Genomic DNA, 19,990 nt, shown 5'->3' with positions numbered 1-19,990 from the left:
TATTTATTTTATTGTTTAATTTGGTCCTATCCAAAAAGATAGTACCTATCCATATCAATCTGTTACTTTTATTTATTTATCAATTTTTTTAGAATATTTTTAAATATAAAAGCATTAATTGAGTGTATAAAATTTCATCATTTAACAAATCTCAAGTAAAACTTAAATCCTAAACCATTTAATATATATAAAGTTTATCTATTATCTCTTAAATAATTTAAACTATAATCATAATTTTAATATATTAAAATTAACATTATCTTTTACAATTATATAAGAAATTATTTAAATATAAAATTAAAAAACACTAATTAATCTAAATCCTAACTCCCTATCCCCTAAACCCCAAAATCAACAAAAACTAAATCCCTAACTTTAACCCTTGAAACATTAAACCCCAACCCTTAAACCATAAATCGTAATCCCTAAACCCATAATCCATAAACCTTAAAATAATAACTCATAAACCTTAAACTCTACACCGTATACCTTAAACCCTAAACCTTAAAACCCTAAACTATAATGATAATTAATTCAATATTTTAAAATTAATACTATCTCTTTTACGATTATATAAGAAATTGAGAAAATATAATGTCGGTAATTATATATTGATAGAAATAATATAAAGAAACACCCAATTTAACGTGAACCTTTTGGGGAAAAAAGGGTAGAGGAGAAAGAAAATTCCATGTGAAACTTAATTCAAGAGGAGTAGACTATGCCTATTTATAGACTTGTAAACCTTATTCTAATAGGAGTGAAATTCTTATTCAATAATATCAATAGATGGAGTTTAATAGGTTTAGAAACCTTATTCTAAAATAAAAAAGAAGTATTAATTTTATAGGACTTTACTTTTATTTTATTTTACCACAGTATTTTATTTAAATAAGGATTTGGGTCACTTAATTCTAACAATCTCCACTTGACACGAATTCTTAATGAACAAGTTCTTCACGCGAACTCTCAATGAACAAGTTTCTCCACCTCTCCATAAAACCCTTAGCTAAGCAATACTCAAACTTGGTTATAGGAAGTGACTTATGTCACATATATGTGCAGGATTTTCATGAGTACTAATTTTGCTCACAACAATATCACACGAGCAATAATATCAGAACAAAATGATACCGAACATCAATGTTTTTGTTCTCTCATGAAACATTTGATCTTTTGTAGGAAGATGCACTCTGACTGTCACAAATACTGTATTGATTTGAAGGTCTTCATTGAGTTCACTAAAGAGTCCCTTCAACCTATATCTCTTTACAGCCTCAGTAATCGCATTTACTCAGCTTTAGTGGTAGACAAAGCGACTGTATTTTGCAAAGTGGCTTTCCAACTGATTGCACCAACCTCCGATTGTAAGACATAACGGTGAGAGATCTTCTTCTATCGAGGTCCAAGCAAAAATCAGCATCAACATACCCAATGACTCCATCTCTAGTTCTTCAAACTGTAAGCAACATCAGTAGTACCTCGTAAGTATCTTAAAACCCACTGAACTACTTTCCAATGTCTTTACCAAGATTCGCCATGTATCTGCTAACTGCACTAACTGCATATGATAATTGACGTGAAAAACCATGAATACATGAGGAACCCACTGGCTAGAGTATGGAACATTGAATGTACTCATCTCATCACTGATTGCGAGACAAAGCGATGAAAGTCTGAAATGGGCTGCTAAAGGAGTACTAACAGGCTTAGCATTCTGCATATTGAATCTGGAAAAACTTTTCAATGTACCATTTCTGACTTAGATACAATTTACTTGCTTTCCTATCCCTGAGAATCTCCATACCAAGTACTACTTTACTGGGTCCCAAGTCTTTCATCTCAAATTCTTCACTTAGTTAGGCTTTGACCTTTCTTATCTCTCATTTATCTTTTCGCTGCTATCAATATGTCATCAACATAAAGGAGTAGATACACAAAAGAACCATCACTGTTTTTCTTAAAGTAAACACAACTGTCAAAGCTACTTCTTTTTAAAATCATGAGAAGTCATAAAGGAGTCAAACCTCTTATACCACTGTCTTGGTGACTGTTTCAAACCGTAAAGGGACTTTTTCACAAGCAAAACATAGTCCTCTTTTTCTGAAACTGTAAAAACCCTCTGGTTGTTGCATGTAAATATCCTCCTCAAGCTCTCCATGCAAAAATACAGTTTTACATCTAACTGCTCAAGCTCCAAATCATGCATGGCCACAATACCAAGTAAAGCTCGAATCGAACTATGCTTTACAACTGAGAGAACACATCTGTGAAGTCCACTCCTGGAATTTGACTGTAACCCTTTGCAACAAGCCTTGCTTTATATCTGGGTTCTTCAACTCTTAGAGTCACCTTTTCTTTAAACACTCATTTACAACCAACAACCTTTTACCTTTAGGAAGTTTCACAAGATCCCATGTTGATTTTTGTGTAGTTATTCCATCTCTCCTTGCATAGCAAACATCCACTTTTCTGAGTCTTCACAACTAACCTCCTTAAAATAATTAGATGGCTATTGGTTTGCATCTATATCTTCAGTACATTTAAGATAAGCAACAGATCAGCCTCGGCATAATTCTTGGAGGTTTATTCTCTTCTAGTTCTGTTTTGGCGAGAGATTGTGGTGAAGAAGCAACTCTATTTTGAATTTTGTACTGCCTTAGTAGTCGACTCTGTTGTAGATTCTAGATCAATCTGATGCTTCATTGCTTTGATTTTCTTTATTGGAAGAGTCTTTAAGAGATAACTTAGGTAGCATAGCAGTTTCATAAAAAAACATCTCTACTAATCACAACTTTTCTATTTCAGGACACCATAACTTATGCCCTTTTACACTAGCTTTATAACCAAGAAAAATACATTTAATAGATATCGGTTCCAATTTCCATTATCAACATGAGCATACGCAGGACAACCAAAGATCTTTAAATCAGAATAGTCAGCAGGATTACCAGACCATACCTCTTGTGGAGTCGTTTCTCAATGGCAACGGATGAAGATCGGTTGATCAAAAACATGCATAGAGGCGTTTCTGCCCAAAATGATTTGATAAGTGGCATTTGACAACATACATTGAACCTTCTCTATGATCGTTCGGTTCATTTGTTCTGCAACGCCGTTTTGCTGTGGAGTATGACGAACTGTCAAGTGTCTCATGATCCCTTCTGACTTGCACAGTTTATTAAATTAATCAGAACAGAACTCTAAGCCATTGTCTGTGCGGAGATATTTATTTGCTTTCCTGTCTGTTTTTCAATCATGGTTTTGCAAGACTTAAATTCGGAAACACATCACTTTTCTTCTTCAGAAGAACGCCCACACTTTCTGAAAAATCATCAAGAAAAGTTAGCATATAATTAGCTCCACTCTCGAAGGCCTTTGGATGGCCCCCATAGATCAAATGAATATACTCTAACGTTCCCTTCGTATTATGGATCCTCTGGTGAATCGAACTCTCTTTTGCTTCCCAAAAATGCAGTGCTCAAGAACTTCAGTTTACAAATTCCTCCCATCAGAAGTCCTTTTTGCTCAATTTGCCATGCCATTCTCCTATATGCCTAGCGCATATGCCAAAGTTTAGAATATCATCATCTGACAAGAAAGGATGACACAGCACATCCAAATAGTAGAACCTCAAAACATATAACTGCAGTCTTTCTCTCCCTTTCATCACAATGAGGGAACTTTGAAAATCTTAAACCTCACTTCAGCTGTGTATTTGTACCTTTTGAATCAAGAGTACTTAATGAAATTAAATTTCTTAATTCAGAACATGTCGTACGTCACTAAGGTTCTGACAACCATCAACATTTAACTCTAATTGTTCAAACCTGCAATTCTACATGAAGCATTTTTTTATCAACACAATACCTTCAGACACTATTTCATAAGTTGTAAACCAATCCCGATTGGGACTCATGTGGAAGGTGCAACCCGAATCAAGGATTCACTCCTCGCTCGCTTTGGAATTGTTGACAGAAGCGACTAGAAGTTCACCATCGCTGTAATCTTCTACAACATCAGCTTACCCGAATTTCTAGTTGTTTCCATTTTGATTCGCAGCCTCTCTTTTGATCTTATTCTGTAGCTTATAGCACTCAGATTTAATGTGCCCTTTCTTCTTGCAAAAGTTACAAGTTTTACCTCTGTTTGAAAACTTCGATCTACCTTTAGATTTACTGCGAGGATTCCGTTCTGTGTCCTTCCACGATCATCATTAGCATTATGATCTGTCTCCCATGAACAATAAGACCCTTTCCCTGAGAGTCAGTTTTAACCATAAGATGCTTCATCTTATCATACGAGGTTAAAGAATCATAACCTCATCAACTGTGAGAGACTCGCGACTATATAAAATCGTATCTCTAAAAGTTGAATAAGACGGGGCAACGAACAAAGTAGAATCAGCCCTAGATCTTCCTTATCATACTGAACCTCCATGGCCTCCAAGTTTGAGAGAATTTCTTGAACACTGTTAAGTGTTCGTGCACAGATGCACATTCCTCCAAATGATGAGCATAAAGACGCTGTTTCATATGTAGTTTGCTAGTTAGAGTTTTCGACATACATATCTGTTCCAACCTCTTCCATAATCCAGCGGTAGTCTTTTCCTTCATCACATCCTGCAAAATTCGTTAGACAAATGCAGATGTAACTGTCTTAACGTCTTTCGATCTTTGCGCTTCTTCTCTTCTTCCGTCAAAGTTGAAGGCATCTTATCTACCCCTAGTAGGGCTTCCTCTAAGTCCATCTGTGCAAGAACTGCTTGCATCTTTATCTTCCACAATGCAAATCTGGTGTTGCGATCCAACAACAGAATTTCGTACTTCAAAAACGTCATTACCGTGATTGAGATGAACAACTCGTAAGCTCTGATACCAATTTAGAAAAATATAATGTCGGTAATGACAATATATCGCAAAGAAAATAGAAATAGAAAATAAAAAAACACACAAATTTACGTGAAACCCTTTCGGGAAAAACCACGGGCAGAGGAGAAGAAAATTCACTATGTCGAAAACTTAATTACAAGAGGAGTAGACTATGCCTATTTATAGGCTTGTAAACCTTATTTAATAGGAGTGAAATTCCTTATTCAAATAATATCAAATAGATGGAGTTTAATAATGTTTAGAAACCTTATTCTAAAATAAAATAAAAGAAGTATAATTCTATAGGGATTTTACTTTTATTTTATTTTACCACAGTATTTTATTTAAATAAGGATTTGGGTCACTTAATTCTAACAAAAATTATTTAATATATAAATTAAAAAACACTAATTAATCTAAACCCCTAACCCCTATCCCTAAACCATAAATCATAACCCCTAACCCTTAACCCTTAACCCTTAACCACTAAACCTTAAACTCCAACCCTTAAACCATAAATCATAATCCCTAAACCCATAATCCATAAACCATAAGATAGTAACTCCTAAATCTTAAACCCTAAACTATAATGATAATTAATTCAATATTTTAAAATTAATACTATCTCTTTACGATTATATAAGAAATTATTTAATATATAAATTAAAAAACAATTAGTAATGTACCCAAAAAACTTTAAAATTATTTTAAATAATAGTATTTTAATTTTTCCAGTTTTAACAAATATTTTCTATGTTTTTTTATTTCAAATTATTTCTACGTGTCATTATTTTTTCTGAAGATTTTAAATATTCAATTAAAAATAAATTTAATTTAAATAATATAAATAAACCGATTAAATAATAAATAGACAGATAAAATGTTTTTTGCGGCGCTTTTCAAAAAATGCCGCTAAAGCCCCGAAAGGTCTGAAAACGACATCGTTGGGCTTAGGTCTTTTGCGGGGTTTTTAGAAAAACGCCGCTAATGCTCATTTTCAGCGGCGTGTTTCGAAAAGTGCCACAAATGCTCAATCTTTAGCGGCGTTTTTATCCAAACGCCGTTAAAAACCTGTTTTGCTGTAGTGTTTGGTAAAAATAAAGTTTAATAATTACAATATTTAAGTACAAATGGTATCTGAATATTAATTAGGTAAAAAATAAAGTTAAATAATTATAATATTAATACAAATTTAACATTTAACTTATTTTGTTTTCTCTATAAACTTTAATAATTAATATGTAATACCCAATTATTGCCCGGGGCCCAAAATCCTAAAGCCCAATGACCCAATACACCAAACCAAAAACTACAAGCCCAAATAATTAATCCAATTACAGCCCAATTTCATTAACTTAAGCCCAAATATTAGGCTAACCAAATTAACCTAATGTTAATTTGTTTCCAGACACCTTAAGTCGGTCCCTTGCGCTGCAACAACCGTTTCCTTACACGTTCTTCATGCCGCAACAACTTCGCTCCCGATTCTGCCCCTCGCACGCCGCAGCAACTTCGCCCATGAGTGCCAAATTGGGAATTTCCTTATGTTGTAAAGAAGACCTTTTCTGGAGGAGCACTGATCTTGAGTGAGATGGATAGTAAAAACTTGTCTAATCCTGGAAACTCAGAATCAGTCAAGAAATACTTCGCTTAAAGAAGGAGAGGACCACGGTAAAAACTCGCAAAGGGCACTTTGAGTAACAAAAAAAAAGAAGAAAAAAGATGTGAAAAAATAAAAATAGAAAAATGAAAATGAAAATGGAAAAAGTAAAATGGAGAGGCTAAGGTGAAAACCCTCAAAGGGCGCCTTAGACCAAAGGAGATTTGAGTTGAAAATCCGAAAAGGGCTGCTCAAATTTGATCAGAATAGGGCTGGAAGTGATCAGAGTGGCTCAGATTTGATTGGAATGGGCATGTGGTGGTTTGATATACCTGAATCTGCAGGAAAGGGTATGCGACATCTTGGGCATCGATAGAGTATTGTAGATATCCCAAACACATGTCAAACTCAGAATGGTCTTCAAGAAGTTGTACAGAGAAGTTCAATCTGCGTTATCTGGGGCACCTAGTCTTCATACTATTTATATTGAATTGCCTGTTCTTGAATACTTTATTCTTTTTCAAGATACGAGTCAATTCCTCTTGTATTCTTAATATTCTTGATAATATGTTCATTTCAAGCTATGTTATCAAACCAATTCTATTTATCTTTATTTTGTTCCTTTTGCAACATGTTACATTAGAATAATGATCAATGGACTAATAAAACTTCACAAGGAAGTTTTGCATATTACTCTAGAAGTTTCTAAATAATACAGTAACCTGAAACAGGACTATTGTTTAGAACGCACCAAGCTTAAAGTTGAAAGATCTGGGAATGAAAGGTCTAAATTAAGACTATCCCTTCAGATTTTGTTGTCATAACATTGATTGAGCAAAGAGACAAGATGTCGTATTGGTGACAAAGCTTCAATGAACAAACAAGCAATGATCACCGAGTATTAAGAAGAAGTTGTTCTTAGAGAAGAAATTCTTCATTTGTGCATAGGCATTTGGTATGACACATTGAGAACTGTATAAAGAACCAAAGTGCTTCACATTGCAATGAGAGAAAATTGAGAAAAGTCATGTTTTTCTACCATTGGGTTACAGTGAAAGGATGATACAAATTTGGTGTCCCAATAGATTAAATTTTGAAGTTCACAGTGGGGGGCAATTTGGTTAAGTGTTTTTTAGAGATGCCAGTCGAGCAAGAATGCGTTTTAGCACGCCGGTAATAAATTCTTAATTAACTTTGAGTAATGACAACCTAAGCGAGATCATTCTCAGAAAAAAAATATTTTACATTCATTCAAATGTCATTCATACACGTCTAGTTAGGAGCATTTGATTCATTCTGATCATAACATCCTAATCACTAGGCATAATTAGGTTCATAGATTGAAATATACAGGTAATGTTCCCCAGAGAACAAATCGGTGAAACCATGAATCTTACTTTCTTGGCATTGTAGCAGAGCAGATTGAAGCTACGACAGCAAATTTTATTTCCCTGGCATTAAGGCTTGGATTAGTTGAAGTTGAGCAGATTGAAGCTGTGGGCAGCGAACCCTATCTCTTTGGCATTACAATGAAAAGGATTGAAACCATAACGGTGGATCTTATTTCCCTGGCGGTGTAGTGAAACAGATTGAAGCTACGACGGCGGATCTGGTTTCCCCGACATTTGTAATTAAAAGATTGAAGCCACAATGGCGAATCTTACTTCCTTAGCGGTGCAGTGGAACAGATTGAAGCTACGACGGTGGATCTGGTTTCCCAGACATTGTAGTTAAAAAGATTGAAGCCACAACGATGGATCTTACTTCCCTAGCAGTCTAATTGGAACAGATTGAAGCTACGACGGTGGATCTTGTTTCCCAGACATTGCAATTAAAAAGATTGAAGCCACAACGACGAATTTTACTTCCCTGGTGGTGTAGTTGGAACAGATTAAAGCCACGACGGCGGATCTGGTTTCCCAGTCATTGCAATGGAAAAGGATTGAAACCACAACGGTGGATCTTATTTCCCTGGCGGTGTAGTGGAACAGATTGAAGCTACGACGGCGGATCTGGTTTCCCCGACATTTGCAATTTAAAAGATTGAAGCCACAATGGCGAATCTTACTTCCCTAGCGGTGCAGTGGAACATATTGAAGCTACGACGGCGGATCTGGTTTCCCAGTCATTGCAATTAAAAAGATTGAAGTCACAACGGCGAATCTTACTTCCTTGGCGGTGTAGTTGGAACAGATTGAAGCTACGACGGTTGATCTTATTTCCCAGACATTGCAATTAAAAAGATTGAAGCCACAATGGCGAATCTTACTTCTTTGGCGGTGTAGTTGGAACAGATTAAAGCCACGACGGCGGATCTGGTTTCCCAGTCATTGCAATTAAAAAGATTGAAGCCACAACGGCGAATCTTACTTTCTTAGTGGTGTAGTTGGAACAGATTGAAGCCACGACGGCGGATCTGGTTTCCCAGTCATTGCAATTAAAAAGATTGAAGCCACAACGGCGAATCTTACTTCCCTGATGGCGTAGTGGAACAGATTGAAGCTACTACGGTGAATCTTGTTTCCCTGACATTACGGTTAAGCAGACAGAAGAAATTAATCCTATCTCCCTGAAGTTGCAGTGGAGCGGATTAAAATGACAGATCTCATCTTTTGAAGTTGCAGAAGAACAAATCGCATCCAGTCTTATCTCCCTAAAGTTGCAGTGGAGCAGACTAGAGATAGCAAATTTTATTCTTTTGAGAAGCTACAAGATATAACTCCTATTTCTTTGTTGTTGTAGTGATGTGGATCGAAGCACCAATTCCTATACCTCTAAAGATGCAGTAGGACGGAATAAGGCTACTTGAAGAAGAGGAGCACCAAGGTCCAGCATGACCGGGCAAAATTGGTTATTTTTAGAGTCTTTGCTATGTTCCCATTACATGACAACGAGCAAAGAGGGGCAGCTGTAATACCCAATTATTGCCCGGGGTCCAAAATCCTAAAGCCCAATGACCCAATACACCAAACCAAAAACTACAAGCCCAAATAATTAATCCAATTACAGCCCAATTTCATTAACTTAAGCCCAAATATTAGCCTAACCAAATTAACGTAATGTTAATTTGTTTCCAGAAACCTTAAGTCGGTCCCTTGCGCCGCAACAACCGTTTCCTTGCATGTTCTTCACGCCACAACAACTTCGCCCCCGATTCTGCCCCTCGCACGCCGCAACAACTTCGCCCATGATTTTTGCTGGCACGTTCACACGCACAATGGGCCCATACCTGCACGCATAGCAAAAATGGGTAGAAAAAAGAGGATTTTTGTATAAAGGGGGAATAGACTTATGTTAAGGGGGTGAGCAAATTTTGTACTAAAAAATCAAAGAAAATACAAAAAGATAAAAAGATTTTTGAAGGTTCGGATTAGTTATTTATTTATTTTATTTTTACTGTTTTTTGGTTTCTTGCTGGTTCTTTATTTTTAAAAATCACAAAAAAAGGGGTAAAGGAAGGAGGACTTACCGTTGGGGTGCCGTCGGAGTGCCCTCACATTACCGTCGATGGTCGAAGATGGGGCTCGAATGACTGAGAAAATAGGGCTACGGCGCATCTCTGAAATGGTGGAGAGGAAATGTTTTTAGGGTTTAAAATTCGGTTTTTATACAGCCCAAAACGGCGCCGTATTAGTGACCCGTGTGACCCGACCCAAAACTCAATCAGATCCGCGTGTTTTAAATTGATGGGTTATTTATAGTTTAGGCCCCTTCATGTTTTATGGTTTTAAAAATTACTTTTTCTTATTTTCAAATTTTCCCATGAAATATTATTAATGTTTTGATTTAGTCCAATATTGCGCAATGCTTTAGATTGGTTAGGTAAATTGTTTTTTGGTCCCTCCCCTGGTTACACGTGTTTAAATTACTCCCTTCCTTGTTTAATTTTTAAATTCGGCTCACAAATTTGTTTGACTTTTTAATTTAGTCCTTAATTTGTTTTTTAGTTTTTTATATATATTGTTTATATTATTTTTTAGTATAATTATTATATTATTATTATTGTATGAGTATATGTGCGCATATATATATATATGTTAATATATATATTATATAAATGTTTTAAATATATATATAGTGCGTATATATTTTATTATCATATTTTTATATTTTTATATATATTATATACATTCATATTTTTATAATTATTTATGTTTTCATGTTTTATAATTCATATGTTTATACATTTTTATAATATGTACAAATCATATATTTTATTATTATTTTATTTTCTTAGCTTTATATACATATGTATATATTTTTATAATAGTTTTTATGTCTTATGATCCAAAAATAAATATTTTTTATAATATGTATACATATATACTTACATTATTCCATACTTTTATAAATATATCTTTCAATTTTTTTATATACATATATGTTATATTGTTTATTATATCATATATTATTCTTATTCTTATATTTACATGCATATATATATATGTTAATATATAAGGTATATTTTAAACGTTTTAAATTCATACACATATTATGTATATATTTTATATTTTCTTTTCTTTTCATAGTTTTTATATTCTATATACATTTATATTTTTATAATATTTATATTTCATATTTTATAATTTGTTGATACATTCTTTATAATATATATATATATGTGTGTACTTTCTAGAATTATTATAAGTTTTGCTTGGTTGGTGGTTGCTTGTTTGGTGTATTTATTTTCTTATATATGTATATTATATATACCTGTTTTAATATATGAATATACATGTTTTAGAATCTATTTATGTATCGTATTTATATTTTGAGGATGCATATATACACATAATTTAAATTAAAATATTTACTTTGTATTGCATTAACTTTTTTTTAACATATTTTCAAAATATATTTTGATTTTGTCAAAACATTAATTTTTTTATGATGATTTAAAGGTTTTCAAAATAAAAATGATATTCAAAGTTAGGGATTTTCAAGAAAAATTGAGCCCTAACATATTGGGTTTCGATTTTATTTGTTAATTCCAAATAACCGAGAGTATTTGTTATTTAAATATATAAGTAAAAATCATTTTTGGAATTTAATTTATTATGTCATAACGTATTGGGCATGGTATAATGGTTTCCTCGAAATGAGAATTTACTTATAAAGCAAAAGTGATATTTAAAATTCGGGAATTTTGAGAAATTGTACCCTAACGTATTGGGTCTCGATTTCTTCGTATGACTTGAATAATTAATTATCCTTTTCAGATTTTAATATTTGAGTTTAACAAAATCTTTTAAATTTTCGACACCAAGACATTAAACAATCAAATTCGGTACCGATTTTGGGCGTTACGAGGGTGCTAACCCTTCCTCGTGCGTAACTGACTCCCGAACCTGTTTTCTTAAATTTCGTAGACCAAATTTATTTTTAAGGTGGGCCGATCACACCTAAATCACGGATCGGTGGCGACTCCAATTTTTGTTTTTAAAGTCGACAACTAAAATTTTTGTTTCAAAAAATGGTTGGGACAAATATTATCCTTAATTCAAAAATACCCAACGTATCTAAACATGTATATTTATAAAAATACCCCTCCCTTATTAACAATTCTGATGTATTCCTTTAATCAAAACTAGCATATACAAAAATATGCTTCTAATTATTTTGTGCCCATCATATGCTTTTCGAAACTGTTTTCCTACCGGCTGGTGCAATTAATAGTAGAATAACCTGAATTAAATTAAAAAAGAAAATTCATAATTAATTTGAAATTTTGTTATTTGTGTTAATTTTTTAAATAATTTTATTATGTGTTACATTTGAATAATTATATTTATATTAATCGAATTAAGATTTAATTCACATTTTCTGCTGAAAATATATTTAGGTTATTTCAAAAAATGAATTAAGCCAGTAAATTTAGGTCCCTTTAGCTAAAATTACATTCGTTTGACAAGTCACTTATCTATAAATACTACATTAAAAAACTCAATCAATAGCTTGGTAAGATTCTTATCAAGATTATGATCACTTCTCTACCAAAAGTTTTGATTGAAGTTTTTGAACTAACCACCCTTTAATATTCAAGCAAGGTTAGGTTTATCCATTTAATATCATCCAATCTATCCAATGGATGAAATCAACCTTCCCAAAATCACTTTATCAATCCATTCCACCTTCCCAAAATGTCTTTCATTCATTTGTTTTTTTTTCTTTTTGCATGTATATATATATATAAATAAAAGAAAGAAGGCTATGATTCAAGAAAACATGCATTATTGATGATTTTGGAAGGAGATTTTGACAAAGGGAGGGTCCAGGTTTTCTTGTATTCTGGTTAATCAGCCATAATAAGCCTACTGCCATATTATAACACGCCATCTCATAATTGTAGTAAAAGTAGGGATTCGAGCATGAAATTCAGGAAACTGACATGATTTAGTAAAATCTCCGATAAAAGTCAGATAAAGTAACCTACTCGTGCAAGCCAACTAAACCAACCAACCAACCAACCAACCCCAGGGAGGTCTCTCAGGTAATGTATTGGTGTATGGACCAGTAGCCTAACTCAACTAAAATGTCCGTACTTCATCCTTTAGAACAATACCCTTGTCTTGTAATGAGGTTAAAGTTTTCTGTCTCTTTCCTTTAATGGCGTTCCTTCCATTGAAAGGACTCTCTGTCTCTTTACACTCACACTTGTCCCTCTCATATAGTGAAGTTTTGTCAATATTTTTAACTCAACTCTGTCCTATATAATAACTTCTTCTCCTGAGTACAATAACATGCAAAAAACAGTTGCATTGCTGCTGATACTTTCTCTTGATTCTTATTCTCAGGTTTGTTTTTTACAGTAATTTGATTCTATGTATGCCATGTATTCGACACATGTTTCAAGTCCATTCATAAATAATGACTTTTGAGAAAATGAGCTTTGTTTTCAGTTGTGATTTAGGTTTGGTATTCAAATGGCGGATATTAGCAATGGTACCAAAGGTTTGCAGTGAAACAAGGAGAACCAACTCGGGTCCTTCCTGCAGAAGAGACAAAGAAGGGTCTTTATTACCTGGGAAACCTTGACCAGAACATTGCAGTCATAATTCGAACCATTTACTTGTTTAAGTCAGAGTCTAAAGGGAATGAAGATGCTGCGGAACAAGTTAAAAATGGTTTGTCAAGGATTCTTGTTCATCATCATCCACTTGCTGGGCTACTAACCATCAGCTCCGAAGGGAAGCTCATAGTGGACTGCACCGGCGAGGGGCTGTTTTTGTGGAGGCTGAAGCTAATTGTGGGATTGAAGAGATGGGGGACATAACAAAGCCTGACCCTAACATTCTTGGAAAGTTGGTTTATGAAATTTCTGGTGCTCAGAACTTGCTAGAGATACCTCTTTTGGTGATTCAGGTTTGGGGATTGCTTTACTCTTTAGTTTCTGGTCTATCTTGCATATGTCAAAGTGGAACTTTTGGCAAGTAAAACTTGTTAACCTTAGTGTTACTGCTGTGTGCTATGCTTAGTCTCTTTCGAAAGACCTTTACATATTTACCTTACTCTTCATTTTTCCTAAAATATCTGCCTCAGGAATTAAGGTACAATCTTTGAGTTTATGATCAAATTTATAAAAACTTTAACATACACGTTACTCCGTGTCCAATATCCATATTCAGCACATACTTGAACATAGGCAAAGGATAAATGGAAATCTAGGGAATTGAATATACATGTGATATATAATATATATCTTATACCTGAATTTGAAGGTGAAAATATTACGGAGGTTTCTATACTAAGTGTCGATTGTATTTTGTCCTTTTTCACTTAAAAATGTGTAAATTAATCATTATACATTAAATAAAAAGTAAACATATCCTTTTGTTAAAAAATCTATCTATTTTTACTATTAAAAATCGATCTTTATACATTAGCATGAAATACACGTGACATGTCACATGTTATGTTTGATTATTTTGTTAGTTACGTCAATTTTTAACAATACAAAGAGCATATGATGAAATAACCTTTATGTGCTTTCAGTTTTATCATTTAAGAAAAGTAAGAGGTAAGAAACTTGATTCCAGGTGACTAAATTTAAGTGTGGAGGATTTTCTATTGGGATGAGCATGAACCACTGTATGCTTGATGGGATTGCTGCTATGGAATTTGTGAATGGATGGGGTGAAGTTACCAGAGGCTTGCCATTAAAGACCCCTCCATTTTAAGACAGAACCATACTGAAACCCCGAAACCCACCTATGATAGAGTTCGAGCACCATGAATTGATGAGATTGAAGATATATCAAACACAAACAAGTTGTATGAAGAAGAAGAAATGGTTTACAAGACCTTCCTGTTTGATCCAGATAAGCTTGGACAACTCAAGGAACAAGCCCTTGAAGATGGGGTTTTATCCAAATGCACCACATTCGAAGTCCTTGCAGGGTTTGTGTGGAGAGCTCCATGCAAAGCATTAAACTTGGTTCCTCAGCAAAAACTAAGCTCCTCTTTGCTGCTGATGGGAGAAAAAGATTCATACCACCATTACCTGAAGGTTTTGCAGGTAATGGGATTGTTTTAACATATTCAATCTCCACTGCCGGTGAGTTAGCTGAGAAGCCATTATCATTTGCTGTGGGATTGATCCAACAGGCGGTCAAATTGGCGACAGACAGTTTTATGCGATCAGCCATTGATTATTTTGAAGTGACAAGAGCTAGGCCATCTTTGGATGGAACTGTTCTTATTACAGCTTGGTCTAAACTATCTTTTACACCATAGATTTTGGTTGGGAGAACCCATTTCAACAGGGCCTGTTGCTTTGCCTGAAAAGCCAGTTCTGATTTTCCTTCCTCATCAGAAAGATAAGAAAAGCATTAATTTACTGTTGGGGTTGCCTGTTTCAGCAATGAATAGCTTTGAAGAACTGATGCAGGTTTAAGCAGAAGAAAAAAAAAGACATGTTTTATACCAAGTTATTTTATGTCAGATACTCAGATTCACATGTTGCATGCATTCATTATCTGAGGATTTTCTGACAGTGGGTTTTGGTAAATTGAAGAACAAAATTAACCTCAGATCAGATAGATTCTGAATTCTGAGTCATATAATTTGAATTATAAGTGGTTAAGTGTTCCGTCTATATTCCTTTGTTTCAGTCATGTATTGGGTTACTGTATCCGAATGAGAAAGCCTGAAAGGATCATTGGTGATTCACCTGCTTCTTTATTTAAATTTGGGTTTGAAATATGATAATTAAAAGAAGAATATTTTCATTTAAATTTATTTCACTTCTACTCAAGTAACCTATTTAATTATTTCAAAATACTAAGCATATACACTCGTCTATATCTACTATCTTTTCTAGCTTTAAAAATTTAATTTAATTAATTATTTTTAAAATTATAAACAAAACGTTTTTCTTTTTTCTTTTTCTTTTATAATTTTTAATTATTTTATTTTTAAAAGTTAATATTTTTTATTTTTGTACAATCATTTTTTTAAAAAAAATTAATTTCTAAATAGTAAATTTTTTTTCATTTTAATATAATTAGTTTCTATAGTAGGTTGAATATGGATGGGTGTTGATAATAATTCATATATTTAAATTTGATGATGTGATGAAATTTGATTGGTATATAAAAACTTTAGTTTTAAGATGATCTTATTATAAGTTATTTCCTTAATTTATATTAAACAGAACACCAATAATTACTGTGATATTCTTAAAATACTTATTTAGACTACGGGATGTGATGTCTTTAAAATTTGTTGATGTGATATTTAGTTGCTGGTATGAAATATATTTTTAATTAAATAAATTTAATTTGAACTATCATATAAATATTCAAGTTAACATTTAAAACTCATTTAGATTGTTATGTAGAACCGCCGTTAAGGAGGTAACGGAACTTAATTATAGAGTGATCACTCCGTAACAAAACGATAATATAAATGACTAATAAGACTTCAACCAGTAAAAGCAAATAAAAATCACTTTTTTTTAGTTAAAAAAAAACCAACAAAAAGAATTATATTTGATACGACGAATTGACAATTGACCCACCAACTCTCTGAGTCGCAGCCAATTATAAGCCCAAAATTCCAAATCTGGTGCTGCCTTTCGGCGAATCCTTCCTTCTTTCAATTTATTTATTTATTTATTTTTACCATTTCATCGTCTTCTTCAGTCTGGTAAGAAGGATCAGGAAGAAATAAAGAGCCACAGGGAAGACAAAGGCTGTGAGTGAGAGAGAAAGAAAAGATGGCGGCTTCTATCAATGGAGTCGGAGGAGTTGGTTTTGGTGGCCTAACTTGTTCTACCAAAACACCACTTCCACCACTTCCTTCTTCACGATCCTCTTCTTTCCGTGTTCAAATGTCTGTTCCTGTTGAAGATAAGAAGAGGAATTATACCCTTCAAAAGTCACAAGAGGCTTTCAATGCTGCCCTGGTGATTTTCAACTCTTTCCCTTCTTGCCTACTTGTGGATTGTTTGAATCTTGCCAAGTTAAAGCTTATTTGTTGAATTTTGTTTAATTTCAATTCATTTTTTATTATTATTCGATTTGTTTTTTTTTGTCAAATGATGAAATGGAAAAAAAGAGAGTAAAAATTTAAGTCTTAGCTCATTGCTTATCGATAAAATGCATGGCAAATGTAAAGAAGGCTAGGCTCATTGCTAACTGGAAGATTGATATCTGAACTGTATCATTGATATTAATTTTCAACCTATGCCTCACGGATTTGTACCTAGAGAGGTTCCTCTGTAGTGTTCTATCACTATGTTTTCTCCTCTATTATACCCAGACATAGGTGTTGAGATGATTCTCCAATTATATATAACCATACCGGATACATACCAGTAACCGACAGGCACTTTCGAGTAAAGATAACATAGGTTTTCCCTTTTCCTTTTGTATCTTATTGTGAATCACTTATATGTTGAAGTCCTTGGAACTCTGACTCCTGCAAGCTCTTTTTGTGGTAGAATTTGATGCCTGGAGGTGTAAATTCTCCTGTTCGTGCTTTTAAATCTGTTGGTGGACAGCCTATTTTCATGGATTCGGTTAAGGGTTCGCACATGTGGGACATAGACGGTAATGAGTATATCGACTATGTTGGCTCTTGGGGACCAGCTATAATTGGTCATGCGGATGACGAGGTTAGAGAATTTCTTCCTTTACTCTAGGTTTGCCTTGCATTTTTGTGATTTAATGTGCCTACCATCTTACATGGTTCCTTCTCTTTCATTCTTGTTTTTCTATAGTTGATGTTTTATATGCATTTCTGATTTGAACTTCATTTTTGTTATATGAGATGCAATGCTATGTTAGTCAGACACTCAATATGAGTGTCGATATAGGTACGTGTCTGACACAGATATGTTCATTTATTTATATATTTTTAAGTTTTTCTATGTATTTGGAGAGTCATTTTCTTATACTCATCTCAACTAAGAGTTAATAGGTCAGTAGTAGAGAGAAAATAGTTCTAAATGCTAATATTGCCCTCTCTTGAACTAATAGTTCTGCATGGATTTGCATATATCTGCAGGTGCTTGAAGCTTTGGCTGAAACAATGAAGAAAGGAACCAGCTTTGGCAGTCCTTGTCTTCTTGAGAGTGTTTTGGCAGAGATGGTAATCTCAGCTGTTCCAAGCATTGAAATGGTTCGATTTGTAAACTCTGGTACAGAAGCATGCATGGGTGTGCTCCGCCTTGCCCGCACCTTTACTGGCCGAGAAAAGATAATCAAATTTGAAGGTTGTTACCATGGCCATGCTGATCCATTTCTTGTCAAGGCAGGTAGCGGAGTTGCTACCCTAGGGCTGCCTGACTCTCCTGGTGTTCCGAAAGCAACCACTTCTGGAACTCTAACTGCCCCTTACAATGACATAGCAGCTGTTGAAAGTCTCTTTAACAGTAATGAAGGTGAAATAGCAGCAATTATTCTTGAACCTGCTGTTGGCAACTCTGGCTTCATTACCCCTAAACCAGACTTCCTTGAAGCCATACGTCGCCTAACCAAGGAAAACGGTGCACTCCTCATATTTGACGAAGTGATGGCCGGATTTCGCTTGTCTTATGGTGGGGCACAGGAGTATTTTGGCATAACTCCTGATTTAACAACATTAGGGAAGGTAATTGGTGGTGGGCTGCCTGTTGGTGCATATGGAGGGAGGAGGGAGATTATGGAGATGGTGGCACCAGCAGGGCCAATGTATCAGGCTGGGACCTTGAGTGGGAACCCATTGGCAATGACAGCTGGGATACAGACCCTTAAGCGGTTGAAAGCACCGGGAACATATGAATACTTAGATAGGATCACTAGAGAACTTGTTCAAGGCATTCTAAATGCTGGAAAGAAGACAGGGCATGCAATTTGCGGAGGGCATATTAGAGGGATGTTTGGGTTTTTCTTCACAGAAGGGCCTGTTCACAACTTTGATGATGCAAAGAAGAGTGATGCAGCAAAATTTGTCAGGTTTTACCAAGGAATGCTGCGCGAAGGTGTTTACTTTGCTCCTTCACAATTTGAAGCTGGATTTACAAGCTTGGCACATTCTCCTGAAGACATCCAGAAGACAGTTGCAGCTGCTGAGAACGTTCTTAGCAAGATTTAAGGTATCTATTGCAGTGTCTTTGATTACATTTTCACAGTTTGAAGCTGGATTTACAAGCTTGGCAAGTCGTATGAGTACTTCCGAGAAATACTAGTCTTGCAATCATGTTCTTAGTCCTGCCCTTTTGTTCTTCCTTTTGTCTTTGCATGATTGAGCTTTTTGCACGCGAGTTAATGGTTCATTAGATAAAAGATCTGTAGTCATCTCTTGTTGCTCGGAATCTGTATTTTTACTGATCAACCCATTTGTATGTTGGTAATGTATAAGACCATTTTAGGCATTTAAAGCTTGTTTACAACCACCTCAATTGTCATCTCCTTTGACCAAAATCTTGCTTATCTAATTAGAATAAGGAAAAGAATTCTGATGTAGCAGAGTTGGTTCATGTAACATCTAACAAATTTGAATCCTGAGGGTCTAATCCTAAGCAACTTACCTCAATTTCTGTTCCATCATTGTCAAGTTGAGTGAGCTGTTTTATAATGTTCTAATGCTTGAATAACTCGGAGTTTTATGTTTTATGTTCATATTTTTCTTTCCGATTAATATTGAAAACCAATTTAAAATTCAAACCCAGATTTTCCCATAAATGAGTTTAACTCAATTGAATAGTGAAGGCAAATCGAGCTCAAGACAAATTTCATCCCTGCAATTGAGCTTAATAAGAACAAAAGATATAATGTAAAGTTAATTAAAAGCTTTTAGGTTAAATTTTGCTCCAAAGTCTGTACTCTGGTATTTTTCTATTTTTTAAAATTAAAATTTCAATAATTACCGAACAGTTAAATGATTAAATTATGCTATTGTCAAAATTCAATGCAACAAATATACCATGACTCATGAGTAATGTCATGCCAATTTGTCATTTCCAAATACTTATTAAAATGACTAAAAAATCATTTAATGAATTAACAATTACATTTGTATCAAGGCTAAAATTTCA

General features: G+C 34.2%; 2 protein-coding genes and 1 pseudogene across 3 annotated transcripts in view; all 3 read left to right on the top strand.

Annotated features, from left to right (window-relative positions):
• The window catches only part of LOC107886229 (RNA pseudouridine synthase 7), a 54,494-nt gene that overhangs the window by 16,372 nt on the left and 18,132 nt on the right, over window positions 1–19,990 (top strand). The window lies entirely within an intron of this gene.
• Window positions 13,212–15,639, top strand: LOC121223030 (omega-hydroxypalmitate O-feruloyl transferase-like; annotated as a pseudogene).
• On the top strand, window positions 16,463–19,348 carry LOC107949601 (glutamate-1-semialdehyde 2,1-aminomutase 2, chloroplastic). Of its 2 annotated transcripts, none has more exons than XM_016884318.2 (3): window positions 16,463–16,876; window positions 17,414–17,587; window positions 17,980–19,348. In XM_016884318.2, the coding sequence occupies exons 1-3, from the start codon at window positions 16,688–16,690 to the stop codon at window positions 19,045–19,047; spliced, it is 1,431 nt and encodes a 476-aa protein (XP_016739807.1). In that variant the 5' UTR covers window positions 16,463–16,687; the 3' UTR covers window positions 19,048–19,348. The 2 variants fall into 2 exon arrangements, with proteins under 2 accessions (XP_016739807.1, XP_016739808.1); XM_016884319.2 differs by lacking the exon at window positions 16,463–16,876 and adding an exon at window positions 17,100–17,323.

The sequence above is a fragment of the Gossypium hirsutum genome, chromosome A03 (assembly GCF_007990345.1).
Source record: "Gossypium hirsutum isolate 1008001.06 chromosome A03, Gossypium_hirsutum_v2.1, whole genome shotgun sequence".
Lineage (NCBI taxonomy): Eukaryota > Viridiplantae > Streptophyta > Magnoliopsida > Malvales > Malvaceae > Gossypium > Gossypium hirsutum.
This window is presented reverse-complemented; position numbering and strand designations above follow the sequence as displayed.

Coding starts and splice junctions, on each gene's coding strand:
- LOC107949601 (XM_016884318.2), top strand. CDS start 16,688: ATGGCGGCTTCTATCAATGGAGTCGGAGGAGTTGGTTTTGGTGGCCTA. Junction 16,877..17,413: donor AGGCTTTCAATGCTGCCCTG/GTGATTTTCAAC, acceptor TTTTTGTGGTAG/AATTTGATGCCTGGAGGTGT. Junction 17,588..17,979: donor TTGGTCATGCGGATGACGAG/GTTAGAGAATTT, acceptor ATATATCTGCAG/GTGCTTGAAGCTTTGGCTGA.